Source organism: Camelus dromedarius, chromosome 15 (genome assembly GCF_036321535.1).
Source record: "Camelus dromedarius isolate mCamDro1 chromosome 15, mCamDro1.pat, whole genome shotgun sequence".
In the NCBI taxonomy this organism is placed as follows: Eukaryota; Metazoa; Chordata; class Mammalia; order Artiodactyla; family Camelidae; genus Camelus; species Camelus dromedarius.
In genome coordinates, this window is record NC_087450.1 from 42,014,124 (window position 1) to 42,041,358 (window position 27,235).

The 27,235-nt window shown below is 44.6% G+C and overlaps 1 protein-coding gene across 1 annotated transcript in view; it reads left to right on the plus strand.

Annotated features, from left to right (window-relative positions):
* Window positions 1–27,013, plus strand: part of XDH (xanthine dehydrogenase) — a 51,668-nt gene extending 24,655 nt beyond the window's left edge. Inside the window, exons 16-36 of the mRNA XM_064494206.1 lie at window positions 437–520; window positions 2,124–2,293; window positions 3,686–3,809; window positions 6,183–6,302; window positions 6,775–6,871; window positions 7,771–7,895; window positions 8,607–8,740; window positions 9,152–9,239; window positions 10,499–10,585; window positions 15,310–15,501; window positions 15,701–15,846; window positions 16,655–16,736; window positions 17,302–17,397; window positions 18,024–18,152; window positions 18,778–18,852; window positions 19,213–19,265; window positions 20,980–21,094; window positions 21,747–21,812; window positions 23,178–23,366; window positions 24,623–24,799; window positions 26,409–27,013. Coding sequence (XP_064350276.1) covers window positions 437–520; window positions 2,124–2,293; window positions 3,686–3,809; window positions 6,183–6,302; window positions 6,775–6,871; window positions 7,771–7,895; window positions 8,607–8,740; window positions 9,152–9,239; window positions 10,499–10,585; window positions 15,310–15,501; window positions 15,701–15,846; window positions 16,655–16,736; window positions 17,302–17,397; window positions 18,024–18,152; window positions 18,778–18,852; window positions 19,213–19,265; window positions 20,980–21,094; window positions 21,747–21,812; window positions 23,178–23,366; window positions 24,623–24,799; window positions 26,409–26,459 — 2,400 coding nt within the window. The 3' untranslated portion in view covers window positions 26,460–27,013. The remainder of the gene's footprint in view (window positions 1–436; window positions 521–2,123; window positions 2,294–3,685; window positions 3,810–6,182; window positions 6,303–6,774; window positions 6,872–7,770; window positions 7,896–8,606; window positions 8,741–9,151; window positions 9,240–10,498; window positions 10,586–15,309; window positions 15,502–15,700; window positions 15,847–16,654; window positions 16,737–17,301; window positions 17,398–18,023; window positions 18,153–18,777; window positions 18,853–19,212; window positions 19,266–20,979; window positions 21,095–21,746; window positions 21,813–23,177; window positions 23,367–24,622; window positions 24,800–26,408) is intronic.
* The last annotated feature ends 222 nt before the right edge of the window (window positions 27,014–27,235 follow it).

A 27,235-nucleotide genomic window follows, 5' to 3' on the forward strand; every position in this document is an offset into this window, starting at 1 on the left:
TATAACATTTTCTAAACAGATTTTGGGTCATGTTACATAGAGAGTTTCACGTCCCCCTTAATTCTGTTGAGATTATATTGTGAACATATCCCAAATCATTAAATATGTCCCACAGAACTGAGGAGAAAAAGGACGACTCTTCCAGGAAGGCTGGGGGAGGAGGATATTCCTAACGGAGAGCGCAGCATGCGTACATGCAGGAAGGAGGGAAACCTTGGTTCGGAGTGTCGGAGGAAGTAGGAATCATTCGTTACACAGGGTGTGGAGGTGGTGGAAGAGACACTGCCAGAGCCCACATTTGGATGTCGAGTTTGATCCAGCCAGTACTGGAAGGAGTGTAAACAAGGAGATGAGAAAGTTGTTACCACTGGGGGACCATCAAGGATGGGATCAGTGATAGAAACAGTCCTGATCACCTGTTATCTTGTCTCCACAGACGTGTGGTAAACTGGACCCCACCTATGCCAGCGCCACCTTACTCTTTCATAAAGACCCTCCTGCCAATGTCCAGCTCTTCCAAGTGAGTACAGACAGTATACATCTAGGATCAGGGACCCTCACAGGACACCTCAGATGATGCTGATCATTGGTGATGACCATCTCACATTGTATGTGGGTGCTTAAAGCTCCTTACTGTTGTGCATACATATCTGAAGAAAATGGGAATTATGTTAATGCCGATGAAACTATTTCCTCACTGGCTCACCTAAATTTCTCTCTTTGGATTACTCTCATCTTCACCTCCTTCTTAAAGAAAAAAACTTTTTTTTTTTTCCATTTTGTCTTTTCTGGTTCCTCTGTGGGACTGATGATGTGTAAAACCAGGAGTTCTCTTGAACATGTAAACAAAACAAAACAAAACAAATTTCTATCAACAGGAACTTTTTGAGAGTACTTAGGTAAAGTGTTAGCTTTTCCTATAAACATTTTGGATTTTCTGGGCCATGTAGTCTCTGCTGCTATTTCTCAGCTATATCATTATAGCACAAAAGGGGCCAGAGGCAATACACAAATGAATGCGTGGGGCTATGTACCAATAAAACTTTATTTATAAAAACAGGGAATGGGCCAGGTTTGGCCCATGGTCCACAATCTGTAGACCCTTGCTCTAGAGTGTAATGGTCCAAAGCATGAACCCTGGGCCTAATGACCAGGACGTGAATCTAACCTCTGCCATTATATGACAATGTAACCTTGGACAAGTTACTTCCTTTCTGTGTGTCTTGGGTAAGTTAATTATGCCCAGATGCAAATATGGGTACTTACGGCCCCTGTTTTACAGCATGGGTTAGTAAAAGTAAATAGCTTAAATGGTTCCTGACATACAGTAAACACTCAATAAATACTAACCATCATTATTATTACTTTGAAAAAAACACATAAAACAGCATTTTATTATAAACTGAATACATTTTAGAACATTTTGAGAAATATAGAAAAGTATAAAGAAGAAAATAAAAATCATCCCAAATCCCACCTCTAAGAGAACATCATTACGTTTATTTACTTCCTTCCATTTTTTTCCTATCCATATATAGACAAGTTTCTACTGTATTTATAACATATTTTTTCTACGGAATTTGAAATATTATATATACACATGCACAATGTTGTATGTCCTGTTTTTACACGTACCATGAGCCTTCTTTCCTTCTAATTAAAGTTCTTCAAAAGTATGTTTTAACAGTTGTATGCTATTCCATAGCATGAGCATAGCATAGTTTATTTACCCAATCCTCACCGAATGGACATGTAGGTTCCTTTTTCATTTGTCCGATATACAGTCAGCCCTCTATATCTGTGGATGTGAAATCCGTTGGTATAGAGGGCTGACTGCACTACACCATTTTATATAAGGGACTTGAGCATCCACGGAATTTGGTACCCATGGAAGTGGGATCCTGGAACCAATCCCTGTGGATACCTGTGGATGATTGTATAGTGATTCTGTGACCACTCTTCTCAATGACTTCTTACCTGCCTTTCTGCTTCCTTTGTCCTGTGCCCCCACTGCCTCCTCCATTCTCACTCCTCACATTCGCTTGGCCTGAAGCTCTCCATGGTTTCCCTGGGCCTGTAGTGTCCTCTGCAGCTCAGCCTGACTGGTGACCATGTTGTTCCAGGAGGTGCCCAAGGGTCAGTCTGAGGAGGACATGGTGGGCCGGCCCCTGCCCCATCTGGCCGCAGCCATGCAGGCCTCTGGGGAGGCCGTATACTGTGACGACATCCCTTGCTATGAGAATGAGCTGTTTCTCCGGCTGGTCACCAGCACCCAGGCCCACGCCAAGATCAAGTGAGTGCAGTAAAGACACTCAGGGAGAAGGGCACCAGGAGCACCCTGCCAGGCACAGAGGAATGTGGGAACTCATCTTGAAAGCAGTCTGGAGAGGAGCAGGAGACTTAGGGGCTCACTGGTGCCTGGGAGGGCAGGGGGGATGATATTGGAGAGGTAGGCAGGGCCCAGATCAGGAAGGCCTTAGAGTACTGAATAGGGACATTCCACTTGGCCCACAAAGCAAGGGGGAGCTGCTAAAAGGCCTTTCTTAGATCTGCACTGTGGATATTGGGCTAAACTTCAATGCAGATCTTCAGAAGAACTTGAGTCAGCACTCAAGGGAAGAATGAGGCCTTAGAGTGTGACAGACTTGGCATTGAATCCCTGTGACTGTGCTTAGCAACTGTGACCTTGGCCTGTGTGCTTAAGCTCTCATTTTTTCCCATATGTAATTGGCTATTTTTTGAGAATCAGCAATAGTGTCCATGAAAGACCCAACAGAGAATAGTCACATATATATTTATTGAATTTTGAGAGCCCAAATGGCAAGAATTATCACCTCTATAATAATAATAGTAATAATAATAATGTATTATTATATGATTGTTACTATATAAGACTCATATCACACTTAATATTTGCTGCAGCTTGGTTTGAAGCATTTTACATGTATTGGCTAATTTATTCCTCATCGTAATCATGTAGGCAGGTCTTATTATTATTCTCATGTTCTAGATGAGGAATCTGGGTGGTACAGCAAGGGCCCTAATGTGCTGATCCTGGTTGGGTATTAGCTGTGATGTGGGCTTGGTTGGAGCTCTCCAGAGTAAATGCCACTTGTGTGATTTGGATACTTGTACTTGGAGACCAGAGCAGGGCATTATACAAGGACCATGGGGGCAGACCTGTCCTGTTCATCTTATATCCCCTGCAGCACTCAGCACAGTGGCCTCCATATGGTAAGCATTTAATCAACATTTGCAGGATAGGATAGGAGGTAGAAAAGGGAAGAATTAGGGTGGAGGAAAAACTGTCAAAAAGAAGACAGTGTTATCCAATTGGGTGATGGACCTTTTTTGTTTTTTTGAAGATGAAAATTTTCTTCCATGTAAGTTCATGGATCCTTGAATTCTATCAGCAGACCCTTGAGGGCATAGATCCCTGTTCTAGATGATGGTATCTGTTCTTCCTATGAAGGGATGGGTGGTACTGGGTGGGGAACTGCAAGGAGCAAGATTTATAAGATATACAGACACAGCTGAAGATATTTCAGAAATCTCTATTATTCAATCTTCTGGGAAAATTATTGATACATAAGGTGGAAGTGCAGTGTAGTCCAGCATTTTGTCAGGCGACAGGTCTTCTGCTTCAGTTTCCCTCCCTGGCTCCTCACACCGCTCACTCCTGCAGGTCCATAGATATTTCAGAAGCTCAGAAGGTGCCAGGGTTTGTTTGCTTTCTCTCTGCTGATGATATTCCTGGGAGTAACAAAACTGGACTTTTTAATGATGAAACAGTCTTTGCGAAGGATAAGGTATGTCTTGGATTTTTTTTTAAATATGAAGTTAGTGGAATGAGTATTTAAGTTTTAATTTGTGTTCATCCCTCCAAATCTCTAATCTTGAAAAAATTATGCATTTGCACACATTGTGGGCATCATCCAATTAGCCAGTATTTGGACAATCAGTAAAGGAACAGAATATACCTGATAGCACTTTTACTTTTTGCTTAGTGTTTATTTACATATTTAATTGATGGCTGCTGCTTGTCCATAGTATAATACATAGTAGGATGACTCCATGCCAAAGTCGCATTAAAAAAAGCCTAGTGATTGTATTTTAACAGTCAGATTCTTAAGGGTACAATATTAAGCTTCTTTATTAAAAGAAAGTTAAAAAAAAAGTAAAAATGCATTAAAGAAACTAACCGGAATAGAAATTATAATTACAATATCACCACTATGTATATTGATAATTCACTTACATGAAAGTTCATCTATATTAATTGCAATCGTATAGGGAGTTCTGCCAAAAAAGAATTCCAAACATTCAACACAGCTGCTATAAAAATCCATATACTTAAGGATAGTTGTCAGTCATTTTAAAATTCCAATACAGATCACATGGTGCAAATTGGAGGTGGGTAGGTGTTGCTGAAGTACAAATTCACCTTATTGACATACAAGTGAAGGAGAGAATGAAAAACTGTAACCCTGAGACGAGGACTCCAAAAGGAGAGTATCTGATAGAAGACAAATTGCTTTACAAACTTCAAGAGCCTCTAAGACCATTATTAGCATTATGGTTAGTGAGAATCAGACCAGTTCAACAGTCACTGTGCCAATAACTTACCAGATTATGGAAAACAGAATGGAGATTCCTTAAAAAATTAGAAATAGACTTACCATATGATCCAGCAATCCCACTCCTGGGCATATATCCAAAGGAAACTCTAATTCAAAAAGATACATGCACTGTAATGTTCATAGCAGCACTATGTACAATAGCCAAGACATGAAAACAACCTAAATGTCCATTGACAGATGAATAGATGAGGGAGATGTAGTATATACATACAATGGAATACTACTCAGCCATAAAAAATAATAACATAATACCATTTACAGCAACATGGATGGACCTGGAGAGTCATACCAAGTGAAGTAAGCCAGAAAGAGAAAGAAAAATACCATTTGATATCACTTATATGTGGAATCTAAAAAAAAATGACACAAATGAACTTATTTACAAAACAGAAACAGGCTCACAGACATAAAAAACAAATGTATGGTTACCATGGGGAAAGGAGAGGCTGGAGGGATAAAATGGGAGTTTGGGATTTGCAGATACTAATTATTATATATAAAATAGATAAATGCCAAAATCCTACTGTGTAGCACAGGGAACTATATTCAATACCTTGTAATAGCCTATAATGCAAAAGAATATAAAAAGGTATATACACATATATATATATATGTATAAAAAAACTGAATCACTATGCTATATATCAGAAATTAATACAAGACTGTAAACCAATTATACTTCAATAAAAAAGAGGTAATTATCAGAGACAGACATGTTAAGTATTGGTTCTTATTGGAGATCAGAAATCTCATATTCCAAAGTGATGTGTTTTTGGTTTATTTTTGTGGAGATGTTGGAAAAAATTATTCCTGAAAGAAATCAACTAAGTTTTTATAGGAATGGAATTTACTAAATGAAAAGAAAACAATAATCATTAATTATTTTACAAATCTAACAATGAAAAATTTGGTTTATGGGTCATTAAGTATGAGCACCAGCATTTAGGAACTACTGCTTTGAAGCATCTAGATGAAATATAAGACATGATTGCTGCCTTTGAGAAGCTTCTAGTATAAATTTGAGAAACAGGAGATAAAAGAGAGTGGGGTGATAGAAAGAAAATAAAACTGGGAATCAGGGCCTAAGATTTAGTCATGGCCTAGTAACAAGCCAATTGTGATCTTGCTGTCCTGGTCTCCATCTCTTCATATGAAGGATGAGGGTGTTGGGGTAAGTCTGAGTTGACAGCTACACCTCATGGTGCCATACCTTCCATTTTGCTCCTCATGACAGACATTGCTAATCAATCACCACATTTTATCCTGGGCAGCTTCTCAATAGGGTGCCAGTACTAAATCATCAGAATCAGCCCTTGAGATGAAGCAAGTTTGTCATCCTGATACTAGTTATCCTATTTCAGTTCTGCTGATTCTAAACACTTATGAAGAAGCACAAAACCTCAAATAGGATAAGAAAATGAAAAGTCTCCAGGACATTCCAAAAAAATTGTCAGGGACTTCCCTTGCTTTTTTGAGCAGTCCAAAATAACTTGCTTCATGAGGAGTGTGTTATGTTCTTGAACAGTCTGGCTCTGCTCCCAGGTCACTTGTGTTGGGCATGTCGTTGGCGCTGTGGTTGCTGACACCCCAGAACATGCACAGAGAGCTGCCCATGGGGTTAAAGTCTCCTATGAAGATCTTCCAGTCATTATCACGATTGAGGTAACTGGGGAATGGGCTGCCTGTGGAGAGGGGTGAGCTACCTGTCCCTGGAGGCACCTTTATTAGGAGCCTCTAGTGGAGATTCAAGCAACAGGTGGGACTAGGTAGGTTTTAAGTCTCCTCCAGCCCTGTGATTGTGTGGTCCCATGGGTCCTTCTTCATCATGATCCTAGACTCAGTCCACTAATGGCCAAGCCAACTTCTTCCTTCCCAATGACAATTCCAACTGTGAGGGATTCTTTGCTTTTCCTCAAGATCCAGGGTTGTCCCTTTGTATCAGAGGGAATGGAGAAATAGGACACCCTGGGCTACAATTGAACTTACTTCAAGTCTATATAAGAAACTGATGGAGATGCCTGTGTGATTTATGCAGGGAGAGAGAGGTTACAATTCCAAGAGCTTCCTTCCCCAGTCAGAAACCACCTTCCACCCCTTGAAAGCCAAGGCACTGAAGCTTCTTTTTAATCTTCAGGATGCTATAAAAAACAACTCCTTTTATGGATCTGAGTTGAAGATCGAGAAAGGAGACCTCAAGAAGGGGTTTTCGGAAGCGGATAACGTTGTTTCAGGTACAGCTGCACCAGGCAGCAGTAGGGGTGGCATGGCCCTAGTTTATGAGTTAAATCTAGCAGCTGTACCTTGGCCCTGGAGCAGGGGAGTGATTTCCTAACAAAGGAGTCTCTCTGAAGTTTGTAACAAAATACTAGACAAGTGGATGAGAAAAGCTTCAGCATCTTAATCTCCACTCTCCTGTCTCTAGACTGGACACACCTAAGTGAGTCTGGAGAGATCATAGTGTGTTGGATTTGGAAGACCATCTAGGGAAGATAAGGGTCACAGACGCCTGATCAGCCTTGGGTCTGCCAGGCCTCCAGCTAGACAGACTCCCAGTCCTCCTCATCTGCCTCGAGGCAGTCCTCACCCACCTTCAGCTAGTGCCCTCTCCTCTCCTCCCCTTCTTCCTCCCCCGCTGTGAGATTAGGTCCAGAGCTCTCACCCCAGGGCAAGGCTGCCAATCAGCCCCCTTTGGGGACTGTTTTCTATATTGGCTTTTGTGCCTTGCTAAGTTACTAGTAAGCCACCACTCCAACTGACCTGATAGCCTGAGCTCTGGAAGATGCTATTTATTTTCAGCTTCTCAATTGCATCTGTTAATCTTTTTTTACTTTTTCCCAAATTTTATAATGATAGTTTAAAAATCTTTGATTTCCACTGGCTGCAGTGAGAAGGGACCTTCACACCTGATGCATTTCAGTGTCGTTCTGGTTTCTTTGTTGGGGTCGCGGGTTCAGCTCCTAGATGGTTATGACTTTGAGACCCTTTCCTACGTGAGTTGGGCAACTGAAAGTTTACCTGTGAACAGTTGGCTCCTGCCCAGGGCCCTGGATGAATACATTCTCTCCTTAAGTAAACTCACTGCCTCTGCAGCGTTGGGCTGACTATATGGGAAGTCTTGTTTCTTCCCCAGGTGAGTTGTACGTCGGTGGCCAAGAGCACTTCTACCTGGAGACTCACTGCACCGTTGCTGTCCCGAAAGGTGAGGCAGGGGAGATGGAGCTCTTTGTGTCTACACAGAACGCCATGAAGGCCCAGGTAGGTGTCCTGTGAGTCGGCCCAGAGGCCTGGGAAGAGGGAGGTCTGGGCTGGCTCAGGAGAGGATTTGAGGAGCCAGGCTCGGTGACCAAAAAGCTGGTGTCACCGAGCTTGTTATGTAACCATTCTCATCTGTAAAATGGGGCCTGGCAGGGATGCTGTAATGATTAAGTGAACTTTAATACGTGTATAGAGCCTAGAAAAGTTCAGCTTTTATCATTCCAGTGCCATATTGCTCGGGTCAAATCATATCCAGCCTCAGTTTCCTCATCTGTTAAATAAAGGGGTTGTACTAAGTGATAGCCACAGGGACCACTAAATTATCTGCAGTAGCTCACATATTCCCCATGTCCCTGTGGCATGTAATATGACAGTGGTCGCCAGTGTTTTTGACAGCCGGTCTACCCTCATGACCCACCAGTTCCTGCCAAATGGAATCAGTTTTGGCTCTGAAAGTATGCTATGACCAGCTGCTCACCCCTTCAGTTAAAAACAAGAGTCTGAATCCAGTGTGGTGGTTGTGACTGATAAGCACCGGGCCATGGCACCTACCCAGGGGCTGCTGTGGGGCAGGAAGGGGATTCTCAAAGCAAGGAGTCTCAGAATTCACAGCAGTACTTAGGCTTCTGCATGTTGGGCAGGCTCTGAGTCAGGGAAGGAGTAAGTCCAGATGCTGCGTTCATTGGGAGTGTTTTGTTCTTTTGCCCACAGTCTTCTGTTGCAAACATGTTGGGGGTTCCAGTAAACCGGATTTTGGTCCGAGTGAAGAGAATGGGAGGAGGCTTTGGAGGGAAGGAGACCCGGGGTATCGTGATGACTGTGGCAGTGGCCCTGGCTGCATACAAGTGAGTTCCCCCAGTGGGCTCTGGGAAGAAGAATAAGGATGCCTCTGGCAGGAAGGCTTCCTGGATTTCCCTCTTTGGGAAGTAAATACTTGTTGCTTTGAAATTTCCCAGCCCTCTATTTTTAGAACTCTTGGGCATAGGGGTGAGGGCAACATCACCTGGTTCTTGTGTTCAGACACATGTGTCCATGCCCTATCTCCCCTACTTGGCGGGGAGGGCCCCAATGGCAAGGACACACCCCACCCATATACTCCCTACCTTGTCCAGAACAGTGTCTAGACAACAAAGCAGGCCAGTGCACTCTGCTCAGTGTGCCAGGTGGAAGAAGAGTGCTTCCTTGCTGTTTGCATCCCTGAGACTCACTGGGCTGGGCTGTTGTAGAGGTTTCTTACCTTCTGGTGCTTCCCTCAGGACTGGCCACCCTGTGCGCTGCATGCTGGATCGGGATGAGGACATGCTGATAACCGGTGGCAGACATCCCTTCTTGGCCAGATACAAGGTTCTAGATGTCGGGGGCTGTTCCGGGCAGGCAGTGCCATCTGCTTAGGAAACTGTGGGTGAAGATTCAGGGATCCTGGGGTGTACTCTGACGTTTTTCATGACTCCCTGTAGACGTTCAAAGAAGAAAGAGCAAGGAGAGAAATTCAAAGCAGCCAACAGCAGCACAGAAGGGTGAAGCTGGGGGAGGCTGGCAGGCTACCTCCCAGGAGATGTCCCAGGGTGTTGTGCATGACTTTTGTGGATTTGCTATGGTCCAAATCTGGTCTTTGTCCACTCAGGCTCAGAAACATGATTTGCCAGCAGATCTGGGCTAAATTCATCCTGCAGGATGACCTACTGTTGATGTGTTTACAGCCTGATGTAAAAGTCGGAATGATCACTTAGTAATTTGTAATTTGCAATGAGAAATACAACTTCCCAGGGGCCTGGACAGGTATAAGCTGTTAGGGCATCTGCTCTGCCAGACCATGTATGGCTGGGCACTGCCCAGGTTCTCTGTGGGACTGTCCCTTTTCTAGGCTTCTGTGGATGGCCAGCTCCTGTTCTGACCATGCGTCTTTCCCTCTGCACACCAGTATAACCTTACAGGTCCTAGTCTAGCTCTATAAACCTGGGAGCCTTCTCTCTCCACAAGCTGGCTCTGAACATCTACTCTTTGGCCTCTTCTGACTTTTGTTTCACGATTTAACTCCCAAAAGGGATTGTATTTCTCTTATTCCCAAATTCTTGTGGGGTCCAAGAAAGTAACTTGGTCTTTTGGGGTCCCAGTTTCCTTACTCATGAGATGGTCTGTAAGGGTTTATTTAGATGGTTAACATGAGGTTAAGGATATAAAAGGACATTCATGTTTGTGCAGAGTGTAACTTTTATTGTCTGCTGTCCAAAAGCTGTGAGAGGCATCTCCAGTTTCTCTCCTAGTTTCTCTTTCCAGCCTTCCCCTCCCTGTCCTATTATGACCAATGTTCTCTTTTCTGTCTCCTCACTCCCTCTGGAAGAACTGGAAGCCAGGAGTAGGGAGGAAGAAGGAGGATGTAGGGAGAAAGAGTGTCTGGGGGGAGGAGCCCAGGGTACATCACTGGGGAGATGTGGGTTCCTCTCTTCTTCATCTGTGAAGTCTGGTGATCCTTTAAGTTTTCCTTGTTTTCATGGTGTGATGTCTTGTTCTTTCTCTTTCCTGTGGGTAGCATAAGTGGGAGGAGATGGTTAGAGGCAGACAAAGGAAGGGGACTGTTGAGAACTCCCTCTCCTTTGACTCAGGTTGGCTTCATGAAGACTGGGAAGATTGTGGCTCTGGAGGTGGATCACTACAGCAATGCCGGCAACAGCCTGGACCTCTCTCATAGTGTATGTGGGACCTGCCCCTGCATCCCGGAATGAGTGGGAGGTCGTGGGTGTGCCATATAGCCTTTTGCACATGCAGAACAGGCGTCCCCAATTCTTGCCTGTTATTGTTGCAATAGTCTCCTACTTGGTCCTCACCTTCAGGTCCTCCACGCTTGCTTAATCTCTAAAGCACAGAGATGATCGTATTACTTCTCTGACTAGAATGTCATCCTTCTAGTGCAAGATATTTTGCCAAGCAAGCAAAATTAGTTACAAAACACTATGTATAATATGGTGATACTGTGTGCATATAATATTAAATTTTTGTGTGTGTGTAATGATATGCATGAAAAAATTCTGATAGAACATACACCAAACAGTGATTGGGTGGGATTAAGGAGGTTCATGGTGTCATTGTCCATGTCATGCTTTTCTGTGATGTTTGAATTTTAAGTAATGACTTGATTTACCACTTTTTAAAACAGTTTAATTGAAATATAGGTTATATACCCTAAAGTTGAGCCATTTGAAGAATTGTTGACCCTTGAACAACACAAGCCTTAGGGGTACTATCCGCCCTGCCCTGCAGCTGAAAATCTGCATACAGCTTTTGACTCCCCCGAACTTACCTACCAACAGCTTGCTGCTGACTGGAAGCCTTACTGATAATATAAACAGTCCATTAACGCGTGTTTTGTATATCATATATATTATATACTGTGTTTTTAAAATAAAGTAAGTTAGAGGAAAGAAATGTTATTAAGAAACTCATAAGGAAAAGAAAATACAGTACTGTACTGTATTTATGGATTCCGTAAGTTTAAGTAGCCTGCTTACAAGATAAACCATCTGTCTATAAGTACCTACATCAGTATTGTCTTATATGATACAAAACACTGTAGGTGTAGGTGTTACATGTATCACTAACGCTAGACATCAGCAATGAGAAGATAATGTGAAAGAGAAATTCATACTTATTTACAGATACAGCAATCCATGCATTGATAATGAGGAAGAAGCAATGTGATTTGCTTTAACAGTAGCCCAACGTGATCGATGTGATTGCTTCAGTGTAGCCTAGCCCACACACTAATGAACAAATCATTACAAAAATTGTATGGCCTACAGTATTACAGTCATATACATAATACAGTATTGAGAATATTGTTACATTAAAGAACCCACTCACCTGCGATAGGCTGACACAGTTTCTCCAACTGCAACAGAGAGGCACGTTGTATGGTAATTTAATTCTTCAAAAGCAAAAGTATAAAACAGTAAGAAAGCTAACATATTAATTTTATGTTAAATATTGCTCACATTACAGCTATGTAAGGATAGGCTAGTATCTACATATATCTTATGCATTCATGCCATACTTAACTTTTTCTTAATTTTTGATATTTCTAGCTGATGAGGATCATCTGTGAGATTTTTCAAATTGTTGCATATCTCCAAAAATCTTCCAATATATTTATTGAAAAAATATACTTATAAGTGGATAAACACAGTTAAAACTGTGTGGTTCAAGGGTCAGTTGCACATAATTTAATGATTTTTGGTGAATTTAAAGAGCCATGTATACCATTATCACAACCCAGTTTTTGGACACTTCCATCACCCCAAAATGATCTCTTATGCCCATTTGTAGTCATCTCTGTTCCTATCACTCTGTCCCAGACAACCACTAATCTACTTCCTGTCTTTATAGATTTTCCTCTTGTGTTCAGTTCGTATAAATAGAATCATATACTCTGCAGTCTTTTTTCTCTCAGAATAGTATTTTGGAAGTTCACCCATGTCACAGTATGGATGACTCATTCCTTTTTATTGGTGAAGAATATTCATTGTGTGGCTAGACTGTATTTTGTTTTCTTTTCACTACTTGATGGCCATTTGGGTTGTTTCTTGCTTTTAGCTTTTATGGATAACGCTACTTTGAACCACCTCATACAAATCTGGTATAGATGTATATTTTTGTCAGTTTTGAAAATTAACAAAGTTACCTTGGTACAACCTTTTAAGATTTTTAAATCTTAACTTTATAACCATATTAGTTGTATGTACATTGAGTCTTGTTAGATAAAATAAGTCAAACATTTCAGGAAAAGCAGAAGTTCCCCATTTTCCTCACTTTGGATGTGCTGGAGGCTTCTCGAATTGGCTCATTTAGGAAACTTTATATGTCAGATCTAGTGTGAAAACTATTCAAAAAGAAAACATATATGGCATTCTCACCGATTGCAATACTTGCTTCTCGGTGTTGTAGGAAACATCAGCCTGAAAAAGATACAGGACTTGTCCCCAAAGATTTTACAAGTTTTAAAATTCAATCCTGCAAATATTTATGGAGTGCCTAGGGTGGCAACATAAAGAAGAATATGACATTGTTTCTGCCCTCAAGAAATTCACAGTATAGTGGGGAAGACAGAAAATAAAAGACAAAATGAAATAGAGATACAGCTTGACAAAGTGCTAACAGAAAGCAAAAATGGAGTTGAGACATATAAAAATCATCTAGGATGTCTAAGACTGAAAAAATCAAAGACCCAGAGAGCAGCCTGTGGGAGAGAGACTATAAATCAGGAAATAAACTAAAACCAAAATGAGACAAACAAATAAAAGCTACTATTTAGCTCATCAGAGAGATGAGTTATTACACCTCAGAGAAAGAACAGGATGCTATAAAAATGGAACAGTCTGAGAAAAAAAATGCCGTGTTGTGAATTAAAACTGTGAAAACAGAAGGGTTGAAAGAAACTTGAAGCATGCTCTTAAAAAGAAAACAATGTGGGAAAATAGGAGAGAAAATGCAAGAAAATTTGAGAACCATTCAAGGAGATCCAAATAATAGAAGTTTCAAAAAGAAAGAAATGAGAGGAGGAAACTATCAAGAAGGAATTCAAGAAATTTCCCAAAACTAATGGGCATACATTCTGAGATCAACAGAGCCCAGCCACTAACCAGCACAGGGAGGAAAATAGATGTATGCTAATTTATATTACTGTGAAATGTTAGAAACCTAAGGACAAAGGAGATTTTATAAATTTGAAGGAGGGAAAAAACAGAACTCACTCTAAGAGTTGGAAAGGTATTGACTGGATTTCTCAATCCACTAGAATGCACTAAAATGCCTTCAAAACGCTGAGGGCAGTTGGGGAAATTATTTCCAACCTAGAATTCTGTATACAGCCAAAGCATTAATTAAAGATAAGAGTAGAATAAGGACATTTCAGATGTGCAAGTTCTCCAAAATGTGCCTCTCTATATACTTTGTGTGTGTGAAGATATTGAAGTTTGTACTCCAATAACACGAGGGTATAAAACTAAGAAAGGGGAAGGCGTGGGATTTAGGAACAGGAAATGCGATATAGAGAGAGACACAGGGAACCCCTGGGGTGGATGTGAGGGGAAAACCCCCGTGTAACAGCTGAACAGAAGCCTAGGGGCAGCCGATTTAAACCAGGGCAGGCCAGAAGCTCCAGAAACAATTTCTTCAAAAAGATGAGACTGATAGGAAATTGAATGCTTGACCATATTGAGAACAGATTTCTACTAATATGTGCATTGAAAATGAAGCCAATGAAAAAGAAGAAAGATAATGATTAACTCCAGGGGGGAAATATTATCAATAAAGAGAGAAGTAATCCTAGTGTAACTATGTGATTGAGCTGTAAGTAATGTTTGGAGAATTATTACACTGACTGTTGATCAGATCAAAGTAGAACTGTATAGGGGGGATGGGGGATAAGAAGCTGGTGTATGTAGAGAAAGAGGATTAGATGGAACCAAACCCTCCTTTTCCATGATGGGAAAACAATCTAAAAGTCTAAAGCCAAACAAGTCAAGAAATGGCAATATGAGATGCAAACTACTATATGCAGAATAGATAAACAACAAGGTCTTACCATATAGCACAGGGAACTATATTCAATAACTTGTTAATAACCTATCATGAAAAAGAATTTATATATATATGACTGAATCACTATGCTGCACACCAGAAACTTACACAAATTGTAAATCAACTATATCTCAATTTAAAAAAAAAGAAATGGTAATAGAAACACATTATTTAGAGATGTGGGTGACCAGGTAAATAGCTAACAAAGAATAAGTAGTTGCTTCTGGGGAGTGGAAGGAAGGAAAGTGAAGGGGACCACTGTTTTGCCTAACATGACTTAAGGAAGTATTTGAGTCTTGAATCTATTTGTAGTATAGCTTTAATGGGAATAAAAGCTAATTGAAAATTGGTTCATAAAATCACCAATTTTTTAAAAGAGGCAAATGATCAATTCCAACTAGAGGATCTAAGAAGGGCATCCCCGTGTACAAGTTGACTGGGGATTTTAGCAGGTGGACATGGTGGGGGCAGGCATTACAGGTGAGAGTAACATGAAGTCAGAGAGGAGGATAAGGAGTATATTGGGGAAAGGTCGTAAAGTGCTCTGAGTTCCATGCTTAAAGATATACTGACTTTACTTTGGAGATAGTAAGTGCCATTTTTAAGCAGGCGCCTGATCTGCTATGATCTTATATTTTGGTATGAGGCATAGATGAGGGGGGAGGCACAGAAAGCTGGGAGTGCACTAAGGATGCTGCAGTATCCCAGGAAATAAATAATGTGGGCTGGAGGAATAGCAGTTGACAGTGGGGCTGGCCAAGCAAGGAGGAGCTTGGCCTTTTTTGAGAAGCCAATGAAATCCATGCTCTGTTCTCTGCCATTTTTGTTTCTTCCATTTCAGGTAATGGAACGAGCTCTATTCCACATGGACAACAGCTATAAAATCCCCAACATCCGGGGCACTGGGCGACTGTGCAAGACCAACCTGCCCTCCAACACGGCCTTCCGGGGCTTCGGGGGGCCCCAGGGGTTGTTCATTGCTGAGTACTGGATGAGTGAGGTCGCCGTGACCTGTGGGCTGCCTGCAGAGGAGGTAAGCTGGAAGTTTGGGGGCACAAGTCAGAGTGGGTTAGCCTGCTTTGAGGGGACGGTGGCTTTGTATCTTGGACATCCCCCATGGGCACAGAGGATAGGCAGGCAGGTGCTGGAGAGGGGCTGGAAGCTCAAGGTTCAGGTTATGGCCCCTGGTCTCTTGCCACTAACATGGCCTCAGAGTCTCTCTCCTTGGGAAGGTGCGAAGGAAGAACCTCTACCGAGAAGGGGACCTGACACACTTCAACCAGAGGCTCGAGGGGTTCAACTTGCCCCGGTGCTGGGATGAATGCCTGAAAAGCTCTCAGTATGATGCTCGGAAAAAGGAGGTTGATAAGTTCAACAGGTAAGCCCAGGGAGGGGAGGGGCTGACATTCTGGGGCTCTCTGGGATTTCATGTTCTATAGCCTTTTTGCTGAACTCAAAATAAGAAGCTGATAATTTGATAGCTTAGGAGGCTGCTGCATTTGCTAACTCATTCATAGCCATCTCTTTAAGATCCTGAAATGATCTTTAACCCCAGGGGCCAGGGGCTCACAGCGCTCAGCATCATAGCCCATCAGAGTGGTTCATGTTTACACAATTGTCTGCCTTCTGGGCAGATGATGTTCTAGAGAACACCGGCCCGAGGCTAAGAACATCACAGTTACAAGCTAGCCTCTGACACTAATCTATAAATGTGACCCTGGCAGTCACTCCATCTTCCTGGGTCTGTTTCATCACCCGCAAAGTGGGGACAACTGTGCTGGCTCTGTCTTTCACACTTGGAGAGCCAAATACAAAGCATAGAGAAAATATTATGATCATCAATGAGCTATATGGTTCCTCCCTGGGGTGACTGCAGTCCAGGATCACAGAGCACTCTGATCCAATCCAAATACCACTCAGGGAAGCAGAGAGGTGGTACTTTTAAGTCGAGACTTTCAAGGGTGGGCCCTGTTCCAGCTGCACTGAAGGATCCAGAACCCAAATTCCCACCATTCTCATTTTTGTGTACACAACTGAGGCCCAACTCAATTACAAAAAAGACTGTGTGGGCACTTCCAAGGATCCCTTGTTCCAATTTTACAAAGATGTTGACTGAAACTATGTCCAGTCTGACATGAATAAGGGTTGAGAAGTTGCAATGAGAATGTTTTTTATTTTTCCTCCAGGGAGAATTGTTGGAAAAAGAGAGGACTGTGCATAATTCCTACCAAATTTGGAATAAGCTTCACAGTTCCCTTTCTGAATCAGGTAATTGCTTTATATAATTGTGTCCATCTCCTCTGCACTGGGATCCCATTTTTCCCTCTGTTTACACTGTTGCAAGGAAAAACCAATTGTTATGGCAGCAGCGCTGACCAGGGGAGCTCTTTGCTGTTTAAATGAAAGTTAGCTGCACATTCCTATTTGTCCATTATGTCATGGGACGGTGAAAGCAACACGAGACTCAGAGACCTGGGCTCAATTTCTGGTTCTTACTCTTCCTGACGGCAGGACCATGGACAGCTACTCTGCCTTTCAGTTCCCATGATCCCATTTCTTCATCTACAGAGTCAGGACAATATTTGACCTACTTCCCTCTGAGGATGGGAGACAAAGATATGGGGGGGAAGTGGGGGAAAGTAGTTTTGCAAACTACTAACGGACTATATAATTAAATCATGAGATTGACACTGCTTTTATTTTTGTCTGAGGTTTCTATCCAAAATGCTGCCACCAGTTTTCTTTTCCTTGGGCTCCAGTACTTTTGGTCCCAGGCCTTAAGCTGAGCTGGGATTTGGTGAATTTTGTTTTTGGTATCCTTGTCTTCCCATAGGGAGGAGCCCTGATTCATGTGTACACAGATGGCTCTGTGCTGGTGAACCATGGGGGCACAGAGATGGGCCAGGGCCTTCACACCAAGATGGTCCAGGTGAGCAGTCTGGAGACCATGGGAGTCCTCCCTGGCACTATGGTGTCTTCATGAGGGAAGATGCTATGAGCATGTGAGCAGTGCCAGAAGCAGAGGCAGGCCCAAGTTCTGGCTTGGCTCTGCTGCTCATTTCTGGGTGACCTCGGGCAAGTCTGCTCCTCCTCTTGGCCTCAGTTTCTTCATCTGTGTAAAAGGATTGGCCAGATGATGGTTCAGGCCGCTTTCATCACCAACACCCTAGTGCTCTGTGACTGTGTAAGGAGTGTGAGTGATGTGTATAAAAGTAGCCAGACACATGAGACGCCTCCTGCTGGGCTGGGTTAGAGTTGGTGCATCTGCCTGGCTCATGGCCACTGGCTAAATTGAATTTTTTTTAAAGCCAGAGTTAGTTTAAAAAGGCACTGTTTGTCACCATTAGGTTTATGAATTTTTTTATTCAATAAAAACCACTCCATAACGTGCTGCTTCAGATTCAGACAGATGTGAGAACATCCCAGTCTCAGTAGAGTTAGGGTTTATGAAATTATTTTCTTGTCTGCATTAGTGAAACTGAATGCCATCTTGGGGAGAAGGCAGTGAGCCGCTGACAGCCCCTCCCCTAGGGGTGATGCCCCCTCTCTTTGCAGGTGGCCAGCAGAGCTCTGAAGATCCCTACTTCTAAGATCTACATCAGTGAGACGAGCACCAACACCGTGCCCAACTCCTCCCCCACAGCCGCCTCTGTCAGCACCGATGTCTACGGACAGGCTGTCTATGTAAGGAGCCTCGGGGGCCCCCGAGCTGAGGGCCAGCCCAAGGTTCTGGGCTGCGAGAGTCCCCGGGGTGGGAGCTAGAATGGCTCCTTGCAGGCTTTTGGCTGTGGCCATGCCTTTGGCTCTGTTCTCCAGGAGAACACCAAGCTAAAAGAGGGGCCCAAGAACCATCATCACTTCCATTGAAGCCAGGAAGGATGAGCGTACGAGGGGGAGGGGAGTTGGAGGAAACACAGAGAGGTCTGGGAGGACACACACCCTGGTATTAGAACCGGACACAAGACCATGGAGTGAAATTGAAATTTGATTGTGGGGTCAGCCAGGTCAGACCCACTTACTTCTCCCCAGGGTGGGGGCTGTCATCAAACAAAGGAGTTTGATGGGAGAGGACACCTCCTTGGGGATCCCTCCACATTTCACCCTCTGTCAGCCTGAGAACTGGGTGGGGAAGTGCTCTCTGAGCAAGGGCCAGCAGCTTCTACCCTGGGCCTTGGTCTTTCCGGAGAGGGTGGCAAGGCTGTCTGAGTATTACCCTGTGCACAGCGTTGCTTGGAGGTCTTTGGGGTTCTGCCTGGACTGGGGAATTCTGAGGACTGATGTGTCTGGTGTGTGGGGACGTGTTCTCTAGGAGGCTTGTCAGACCATCCTGAAAAGGCTGGAGCCCTTCAGGAGAGAGAATCCTGGTGGCTCCTGGGAAGACTGGGTAAGTCCAAGCTAATTCAAGTTGCTTTTGTAAATGAAAGGGAAAATGGGCAATGGGGAATCATCGAAAGCTCTGGAGTCAGGGGAGTGACATGGGTGGTGTGGTGTGTTAAGGATGATCACTCTAACTGGGCTGGGCTATGTGGTGACTTTAGGCAGGAAAACCAGTGAAGAGGCTACGTTAGTGCTCCAGGCTTCAGATGATGAGGACTTGTGCAGGGGGTGAGAATGTGAGGTAAGGGGTGGAGGTGGGAGTCACTAGCTTCCAGATGAAGAGGATGAGCTCCTGAAAGCTCAGTGCTGGGTCAGGGCTTCTGGAAACTGTGCTTCCCCCTTCCTGACGGCCATTTCCTCTCCTCAGGTCATGGCAGCCTACCTCAGTAGAGTGAGCTTGTCTGCTACTGGCTTTTATAAGTAAGTATGGCACTGAGCTCACCCTTTCACAGTGTGTTGTCATCCTGACCTCTGAGGTCCCCTCCACACTGAGTTCTGTCGGCCTGTGGTCAGGAGACAACACTCCTCTCGAAACGCTTATCCCTTCAATGGGCTTCCACTAATTTCAATTTAAAGATGCTCTAAAATACACGGGATTACGAAACTATGTGCCAAAAGTATGAGCTGTCACGTTGGAAGACCTCCATTCCAGTTCTGGTCTGAAGGTATGCTGGTCCACTCGGGGAGATCAGTGATTCTCTCTGAACCTGTCTTCTCACTGATGACATCGTGGGACAATGACCAGCCATTCCCCCCCTCAGCATTCTCCTGCAAGAGCCGGGGTGCCTGGTGTTCCCAGATTTCTTTAGGGAATCTTTCCTTCAAAAGAATGAGAGGAGGATTTAGAGCATGTGGTCCTGTGTGACAAAATGCAAAATTCAGTGAAACTTGAAGTGAAATTTAGAAAAAGTATTTATCTTCTGCAAATTTAAAATTCAGTAACTGGGACCCTGCCTATCAGATTTAGAAGCTGTAAAAAGATATGATCAAATTTACTGTCAGCCATAGTGTTTTAGCTTTCTCTGGGAAATTTAACTAGACCTTTTCTTTCACAGATCAGTGGATTTGGAAAATAGTCCAATGTTTGCTTTAAAACGTCTTGTGTGAATATAGGAATATAAATATATATATAGACAAAGTAATGTTTTGCCAGTGCTCCTTGGGTTATGTAATATTTGACCTACACAAACAAACTAGTGCAGATTTTCTCATAAATTCCTATTTCATTTTTGGAGGGGATAAAACTGGGGTTATATCAGGGAACACTCAAATGAAGATGGTGGAGTCAGAGGTCAAAGGTGATTGTTTCTCCTGGGGAAAGCCTTTTCCTTCAGCCCTGTGTTGGTTTTGTTTTCATGCAGATTCAGAGTATATCAGCTCACATTGTTATTTCTGTGTAATGTATAGAATAATGTAGACACAGAATACTAAAAACTCCTGGTGTGAAAATACACACACACACACACACACTCATATATGTGACTCATGCAAAATTGAAATTGCGTAAGATATCCAGGATTGCAAAAGAAAAAATAATCAAAGAGCATCTGCTTTTATTAATAACGCTTTTCTCAAATCATTTGTTGAAATTTAGAAGGGGCCAGTAGATAAGGAGTAATACCAGGCTGCTTAAAGATGCACCAAGGCTATGAGGTTCTAATCTTGTTGACTTTCACCTTGAGAAAGGTGAGCAGCCCCCTGAGCAGGTGAACTTGTATGAACAGCCAGGAGCCAGCACAGGAAGATCCTTTGGCTCTGAGATCTTGAATTCTAATTCAGTAGATCCTTTGCAGTGTGACTTTCACATCCTTCATGAGCTCAGGCAAATCTTTCACCTCTGTTTCTACCATGTAGAGACCAGTGTGCTGGCACCTTACACTGCTCAGCTCCACAGAGTAATTCATATAAGGGCCGTTGGCAAAATAGAACAGAGACAAGGGACAAAATATTCCAGAATGCCTGGGTTTCGTAAACAGGTTCGAAATGTTCACAACCCAAGGACTTTTTTGAAGAACAGCAGAATAAAAAGTAAAACCTTTCGGGTCTTAAGATTTTATGGGACAGACTGTGTGTATATGAGTCAGGGGCACGCTCATCTTAATACACGTGCCGCATTTTCTCTTTTCTCCCCCAGGACACCCAACCTTGGCTACAGCTTTGAGACCAACTCAGGGAATGCCTTCCACTACTTCACCTATGGGGTGGCTTGCTCTGAAGTGGAAATCGACTGCTTAACAGGGGATCATAAGGTAAGAAGTTTGCAAAACTTTAGTACAAGGGGGAAAAGAGAAGAGAAATACCTAATTGTGATGCAAAGAGCTGATAGGGCAGAAACTTCCGGTTGGGAGAACCGTGCCCTATCTCATGGCTTACAAACTTCCTACACAGCACCAGAGAGTAAACATTTTAGGTTTTCTGGAGACAGAGGCTCTGCCTCAGTCATTCGACTCTATCATTGTAGGGCAAAATCAGACATGAACTGACGGAAACAAACGAGCATGGGCGTGTTCCGATAAAATGTAACTTGTGCACACTGAAGGTGAATTTCATACAGTTTTGAGGTGACACAGTATATTCTTTTTATTTTTGTCAGTCATTTAAAAACATAAAAATCACTAGTTCACAGGCCCTACAAAAACCGGGGTTGAGCTGGACTCAGCCTATGGAACATAATTTGTCAATCCCTTCCTTACGTGACCTGCCCCAGACTCAGGTTCGGAGCCCCAGAAACCTAAGGACCTGCCCTCCCTGCTGACACTCCTGCCTGAGTGTGCCCACAGCACTCTGATTGTGAAGTGCTGTTCCGGCTGGCACTCAAGAATGTAAGGGTCACTAGACCCATCTGTCAGTCCGCACAGCCCTTTCTTCTCAAACTGTTTCTCTTACTGGTGTCTGCTTTAGAACCTCCGCACAGACATTGTCATGGATGTTGGCTCCAGTCTGAACCCTGCCATCGACATTGGGCAGGTAAGACTCACGGGGGACCAGGGTGGTGATGGACTTGGCCACTGATATGCCACAGCATCTTGTCCAATGTCCTTTTTAAGTGGGTCTGAGCATGGTACCAACTGAGTCTCCCTGAGAGTGGGGTTTAGACAGATGAGAACCCACCTAGCTCTCGAGGCAGAAGACAAATCCATGTGGATAAACCTGGAAAGGGCGTCAGAAAACAAGATGAATGGTGGAAATGTTAGGTGCACGTGCACACGTGCACACTCGTGCACACACACACACACGTCATTTGAGAGGGAGGACGAGGTGAAATGGAGACTGACTTTGGGATCAATGTGCGGGCACTGGGGTCTCAGCTCAGAGGAGTCTTCTCCCTCCTTATTCCTTTTCCACTGAGGACAGCTGTTGCACTCTAGGACGTAATGCTCCCAAGCATTGGGTGGTGGAGGGTACGGGGGACAACAGAGCGAGAGGAATAAAGGGATGGCCTGAAGAAAATCACTTTTGGAAAATATGAGAGTATTGGGCAGAGCAGGTGGATCAGAAAAGAGACAGAGGGAGGAATCAAGAACTGAAGTATTGAACATCGGGCAGAAAATGTTCCTTGTATTTCTCAAAAATGGACAATCACTGAGTATACAGAAACTTAGTTATTAATCTGTCCATTAACTCACTGAACAACCACCAGGAAGCCGGGAGCCCCTCCTACAGGCAGGCGCTGAGCTGACACGGCAAACACAGAGGGGTCAGCTCTGGTCTCCCCTGTGAACATGCTTGTTTAGCTAGGGGCTGCCCTAGAGCACAATCCTGAATAGTGAGGCTGGGGAGCAGGTGTGTGGGCCAGCAGAGCATCTGTGAGCTGCAGCAGGGGTGCTCTTTCTCCAGGGGGTAGGCAGGACTGGGCACTCAGAAAGCCCGGAATCTACAGTCCAGGAAAGCCCTCCTCTCTTGCTTGGTCCCACGTAGCACACAGGAGGGGTGTGGGCCACTGAGGGACACAGCTGCTGCGAGCCCATGAGCTCCGTTCTCAGCTTGAGGTCCCCACTTCCCCGGCGGCAGTGTGGAAGGAACACCTCCACCTGCCCTGCACAGGTTCTAATGGGAAATTATGCCCCCACTGCATGTCCCTCCTGGAATCCCTGACAAGTTCTGAAACCAATTTCAGTGTTAATGCCTCTGCTCTGCCTACACTGATGCCTGGCAAAGGCCTAGACAGGCAACCCCAGGCTGGGGCAGGAGCTGGGGAGGCAGTGGAGGGCTGTTCGCAGCTTGTCTCCAGGCCCTGCTGCAGGTGCAGGTGGACTTGGTGCCTGCTGTGGGAAGCATCTCCTGCCTTCGGGGAGTGGGAGGCAGGGTAGCCACGATCTGTCTGCCCTGCAGGTGGAAGGGGCATTTGTCCAGGGCCTTGGCCTCTTCACCCTGGAGGAACTGCACTACTCCCCCGAGGGGAGCCTGCACACCCGTGGTCCCAGCACCTACAAGATCCCCGCGTTTGGCAGCATCCCCACTGAGTTCAGGGTGTCCCTGCTCCGTGACTGCCCCAACAAGAAGGCCATCTACGCGTCCAAGGTACTGTTGCCCTGGGTCCTGCACTGCGCTGTGGGAAGCCATGGGTGGGGATGAGGGGCTCCAGCCACCTGCTTTGTGGGCCTGCAGGGGCTCATGTGGAAGAGAAAAGAGGGCTTGGCATGCCCTTGGTGAGGGCAATGGAGGGGTGGACAGTCCAGCCTGGGAACATAAGAAAGTGGGTTGAGGACGACACCACCTCTGTGTGGTCAAAGCCAGCTGATTTGGGTGCAATCAGAGGGATGCCTTAGTTCAGTCCTGTAGGTCAGATCCTGACCTACACCCATGTCTCAGGTGTGCATGCCTGATTCTCGGTCCTAGAGATGACACAGCCCCCCTGTTGTCCCACGAGAAGCGGCATCTTCACTGCACACGGGACAGCGCCTCTGCACACACTTTCGCCTCCTTCCGTGGCCACCACTAGACCTTAAGGCTTGATCAGCATGTCTAGAGGGTTATAACCATTTTCCATTTCCTCCTTGTCCCCAATAAGTATGAAAAGATAGTTGGAAATCAATTAAACTGATTGATACAGTTGTTGGTCTGAGAAGGAAGACCGGTAATTACTTGTATCCGATGAAACACACCCCTTTCCTCATCTCATGGTTTGCTTCATGGTGGGAGGGCCTGGGACACTTTGTGAGCTTTGCTTTTGACTCTCACGTGTTAGCATGTTGGATTGCTGGGAGCTCGTGATGAAAATGCAGCTCCATGGGGCCCACCTTTAGAAATTTTGATTTGGTAGGTTTGGGGTAGGGCCCCAGAACCTGCATTTTTTAGCCAGTGTCCCTAGTGATTCTGATATAGGCAGGCTCTGATCTATGCTTTGGGGAATAAAACAATCTCTGCTAGAAACTATTTTGATTCCTATTTGTCACAATGTCTGTATTCCAGCAAACGCTGCATGTACAGTTATGGTGCCTGCAAGTGTTGGTGACGGAGTTGCAGGCAGATTATTCCCCTAGGCTTATCATTGTGGAAAAGGGTTCAACTTCAGATTTTTTTGTTTGTAAAATGTAATTATCTAATATAACTTTAAATGGTGCATTATATTCGTACGGTGTCATCAGGGAAAACCACATAGTAAGAGTTAAAAGAAATATGCCAGCCAGGTTGAGTTATTTACTAGGCTGATTATTCTCAGCCCCTGATTCACTCTGACCGCCCTTCCTGCCTTGCTCTGGGTGGCGGCAGGTGCCGGTGCGGAGGCCACGCCCTCTGCCTGACTCCCTGCCCGTGCTCTGGCTCTGTCTGCTCAGGCTGTCGGGGAACCACCTCTCTTCCTGGGCGCCTCCATCTTCTTTGCCATCAAGGACGCCATCCGCGCAGCTCGAGCCCAGCACACGGATAACAACACAAAGGAGCTTTTCCGGCTGGACAGCCCCGCCACCCCGGAGAAGATCCGCAACGCCTGTGTGGACAAGTTTACCACCCTGGTACGATGCTCGCTCAGTCTGGGGAGGGGGAGCATAGGCCTGCCAACAGCAGGGTTTGGTTCTGCTGCAGAGGGAGGGCTCTCTCTCAACTGGGAAACCCTGGGTCCACGTTGCCCCCTGCTGTGTTGGTAAAGCATCCCCTCAAACTTTCAGGAAGATAACAAGAAATCCCCTTAAAGCTGCAGCTTGCAGCTAGGCCTCCTGAGAGGAAGGAGGGCTGTTTAATGCACAGCTATCACCCACAGATTTCGTTATTTTCCATAAAGATGGGAGTGATGGATAAAACTCCAAGAAGAGCCTAATCTTTCATGTCAATCCCTTGCTATTTTGAGACCCTTCTTTGTTAAAGACATTATGTGAGCTTCTAAGGAGATGGAGAGAAAAAGAGGAATTAATGGATGAGATGGACCACATTTGTTCTGTGATTACCATGTGCCATGCTGATCCTGGGGACACACAGGTGCCCTTGAAGACCTGGCAGCCTTTTAGGAAACCAGATGATTGCATTACATGGTGATTGGTTACTATCTTGGAGGTGTGTGAAGCAGGATGCAATGGGAACTCCATGGTCAGCAGAATCATTTTGGGAAGCTCCTGTGTGATACTCATGGTGGACTGTGCCTGGCAAAAGACAACCATGCTAGGACAGTTTCACCCACTGGTGGAGCCTCAGAAGCAGGCCTGTCTATGAGTTGTGCTGAAGTGGGCACCGTGCACATAGGGCTCTCCAAATGCTTTTGCAGCCTCTGTTGAGTTAGCAGAACTGGATTCTTTTTGATATCCCAGTTGTATTTCCTCATGGGCAGTCGACAGGAAGTTTGCTAGGCCTTTTGGGTTTAGATGAAGTAAGTGCTCACGAACCCAGTGTTCCAGGCATGCAGAGGGTGCAGGAGAGCCCCCGGGGCTGGCAAGTCTGCATCAGCATTGATGGGTCCCCAGTCAGGCCTCCCTTCAGGTTTTCCACTAACTTTAGCTACAGGGTGAGAACCACACAGACCATGTGTGGGGCTCCCAGGCAGTGAGGATGCCCACAGCTGTGCAGCAAACTTCCCGTAGCCCAGAACCTTCCTACCATGGCCCCAGTGCTGACAGTTACCCAAACCCCATTCCCTGGGAGGAGAGGTCCTGCATGGCTCCCAGGAAGCTTGCAAAGTTTGCAAAGCTAGCTCCTTGCAAATAATCTGATGCAGAGCTCAGTGATTCAATGAGCCCCTCCCTCTGAGGCCCCAGACCTAAAGCCAAGATTCTAACCCAAACCTCTTTGCTCTGTTACAACACACCAGTGGTTGAAATTCCCTGCAATGGATTTGCATGAGCAGCTGGTCAGGCTTTTGAAGGACTGAGTGCCATGTGAGAAAAGACCACTTCTGTATTTGGTCATCCCGGTATCTCCAGAGCCCACCACACAGTACCTGCCACATGGAACTTGCTTAATACAAATAAATGAATGGCTAGGAAATTACAGGGTCCTGCCTGGTGGGCACTCCCCACAGCTGGGACTGCAGAGTGGTGTTGATCTTGGAATGGTGGTTGGCAGCAGTGGGAGGTGGCACCATATCCCGAGCTGTGGGAGGACCCTGGCAATAAGTTCTCCATCATTCCTTTCTAGTGTGTCACTGATGGACCAGCAAACTGTAAACCCTGGTCTCTGAGGGTTTGAAGAAAGAGCCTCCATTGGAGTCTTACGCTACACTGGGGATTCCATAGAGGATGGAACCCGTCCTGCAGAACACGAGTCTGTAAAATTTGCAGGATGACAACAGTGATTTATCAGGATGGTGTTTGGAAGAACATTGAATGAATTGGAAGATTTTGATCAAAAATATGATTTGTAAACATAATGATAAGCAAATTCAGAACTGTTAGGCCCAAGTGGCTGATAGGCAATTATGGTCACTTCATGTCTACTTTAATCATGTATTTGAAATAGGTGTAAGAAGTGTTTGTGCTCCATCCCAACTCCTGGACAGCCTGTGTAACCTCAAGTGTTGACATTGTGCTTCGAAGAGGACTCCCACAAATCTCTGAAGTGAACCAAAGTTACTCTAAATCTACATCCCTTCCTCAGAAAGCCTTTCCTTCAAACCTGTGAACATCATAGTATAACTTCAGATCCACACTCAGACTTGCAGTGGGACAGTGGAGCGAGCTTCATGCCTCTAACCACTTTGGGGTCATTGGAGAGAATAAAGAATGAAACAAATTCAAGGTTAATTGGACTTAATCTTGTTAAGCTGCATAAAGTAAGACTATTCCCCAAGACCAAAAGCCAACCAGCCCAGCTTCTGAGTACCTACGATGTGCTGGTTTCTTCTTTTTTGTGCATTATAAAAAAAAAAAAAAGATTAGATTTAAAACTCTTCAATTGAAGCCAGTAGTTTACATCTAGAAATGAGGCTACTCAAGTCCAGATCAGCCAGAGAAAAACAGTCAGGG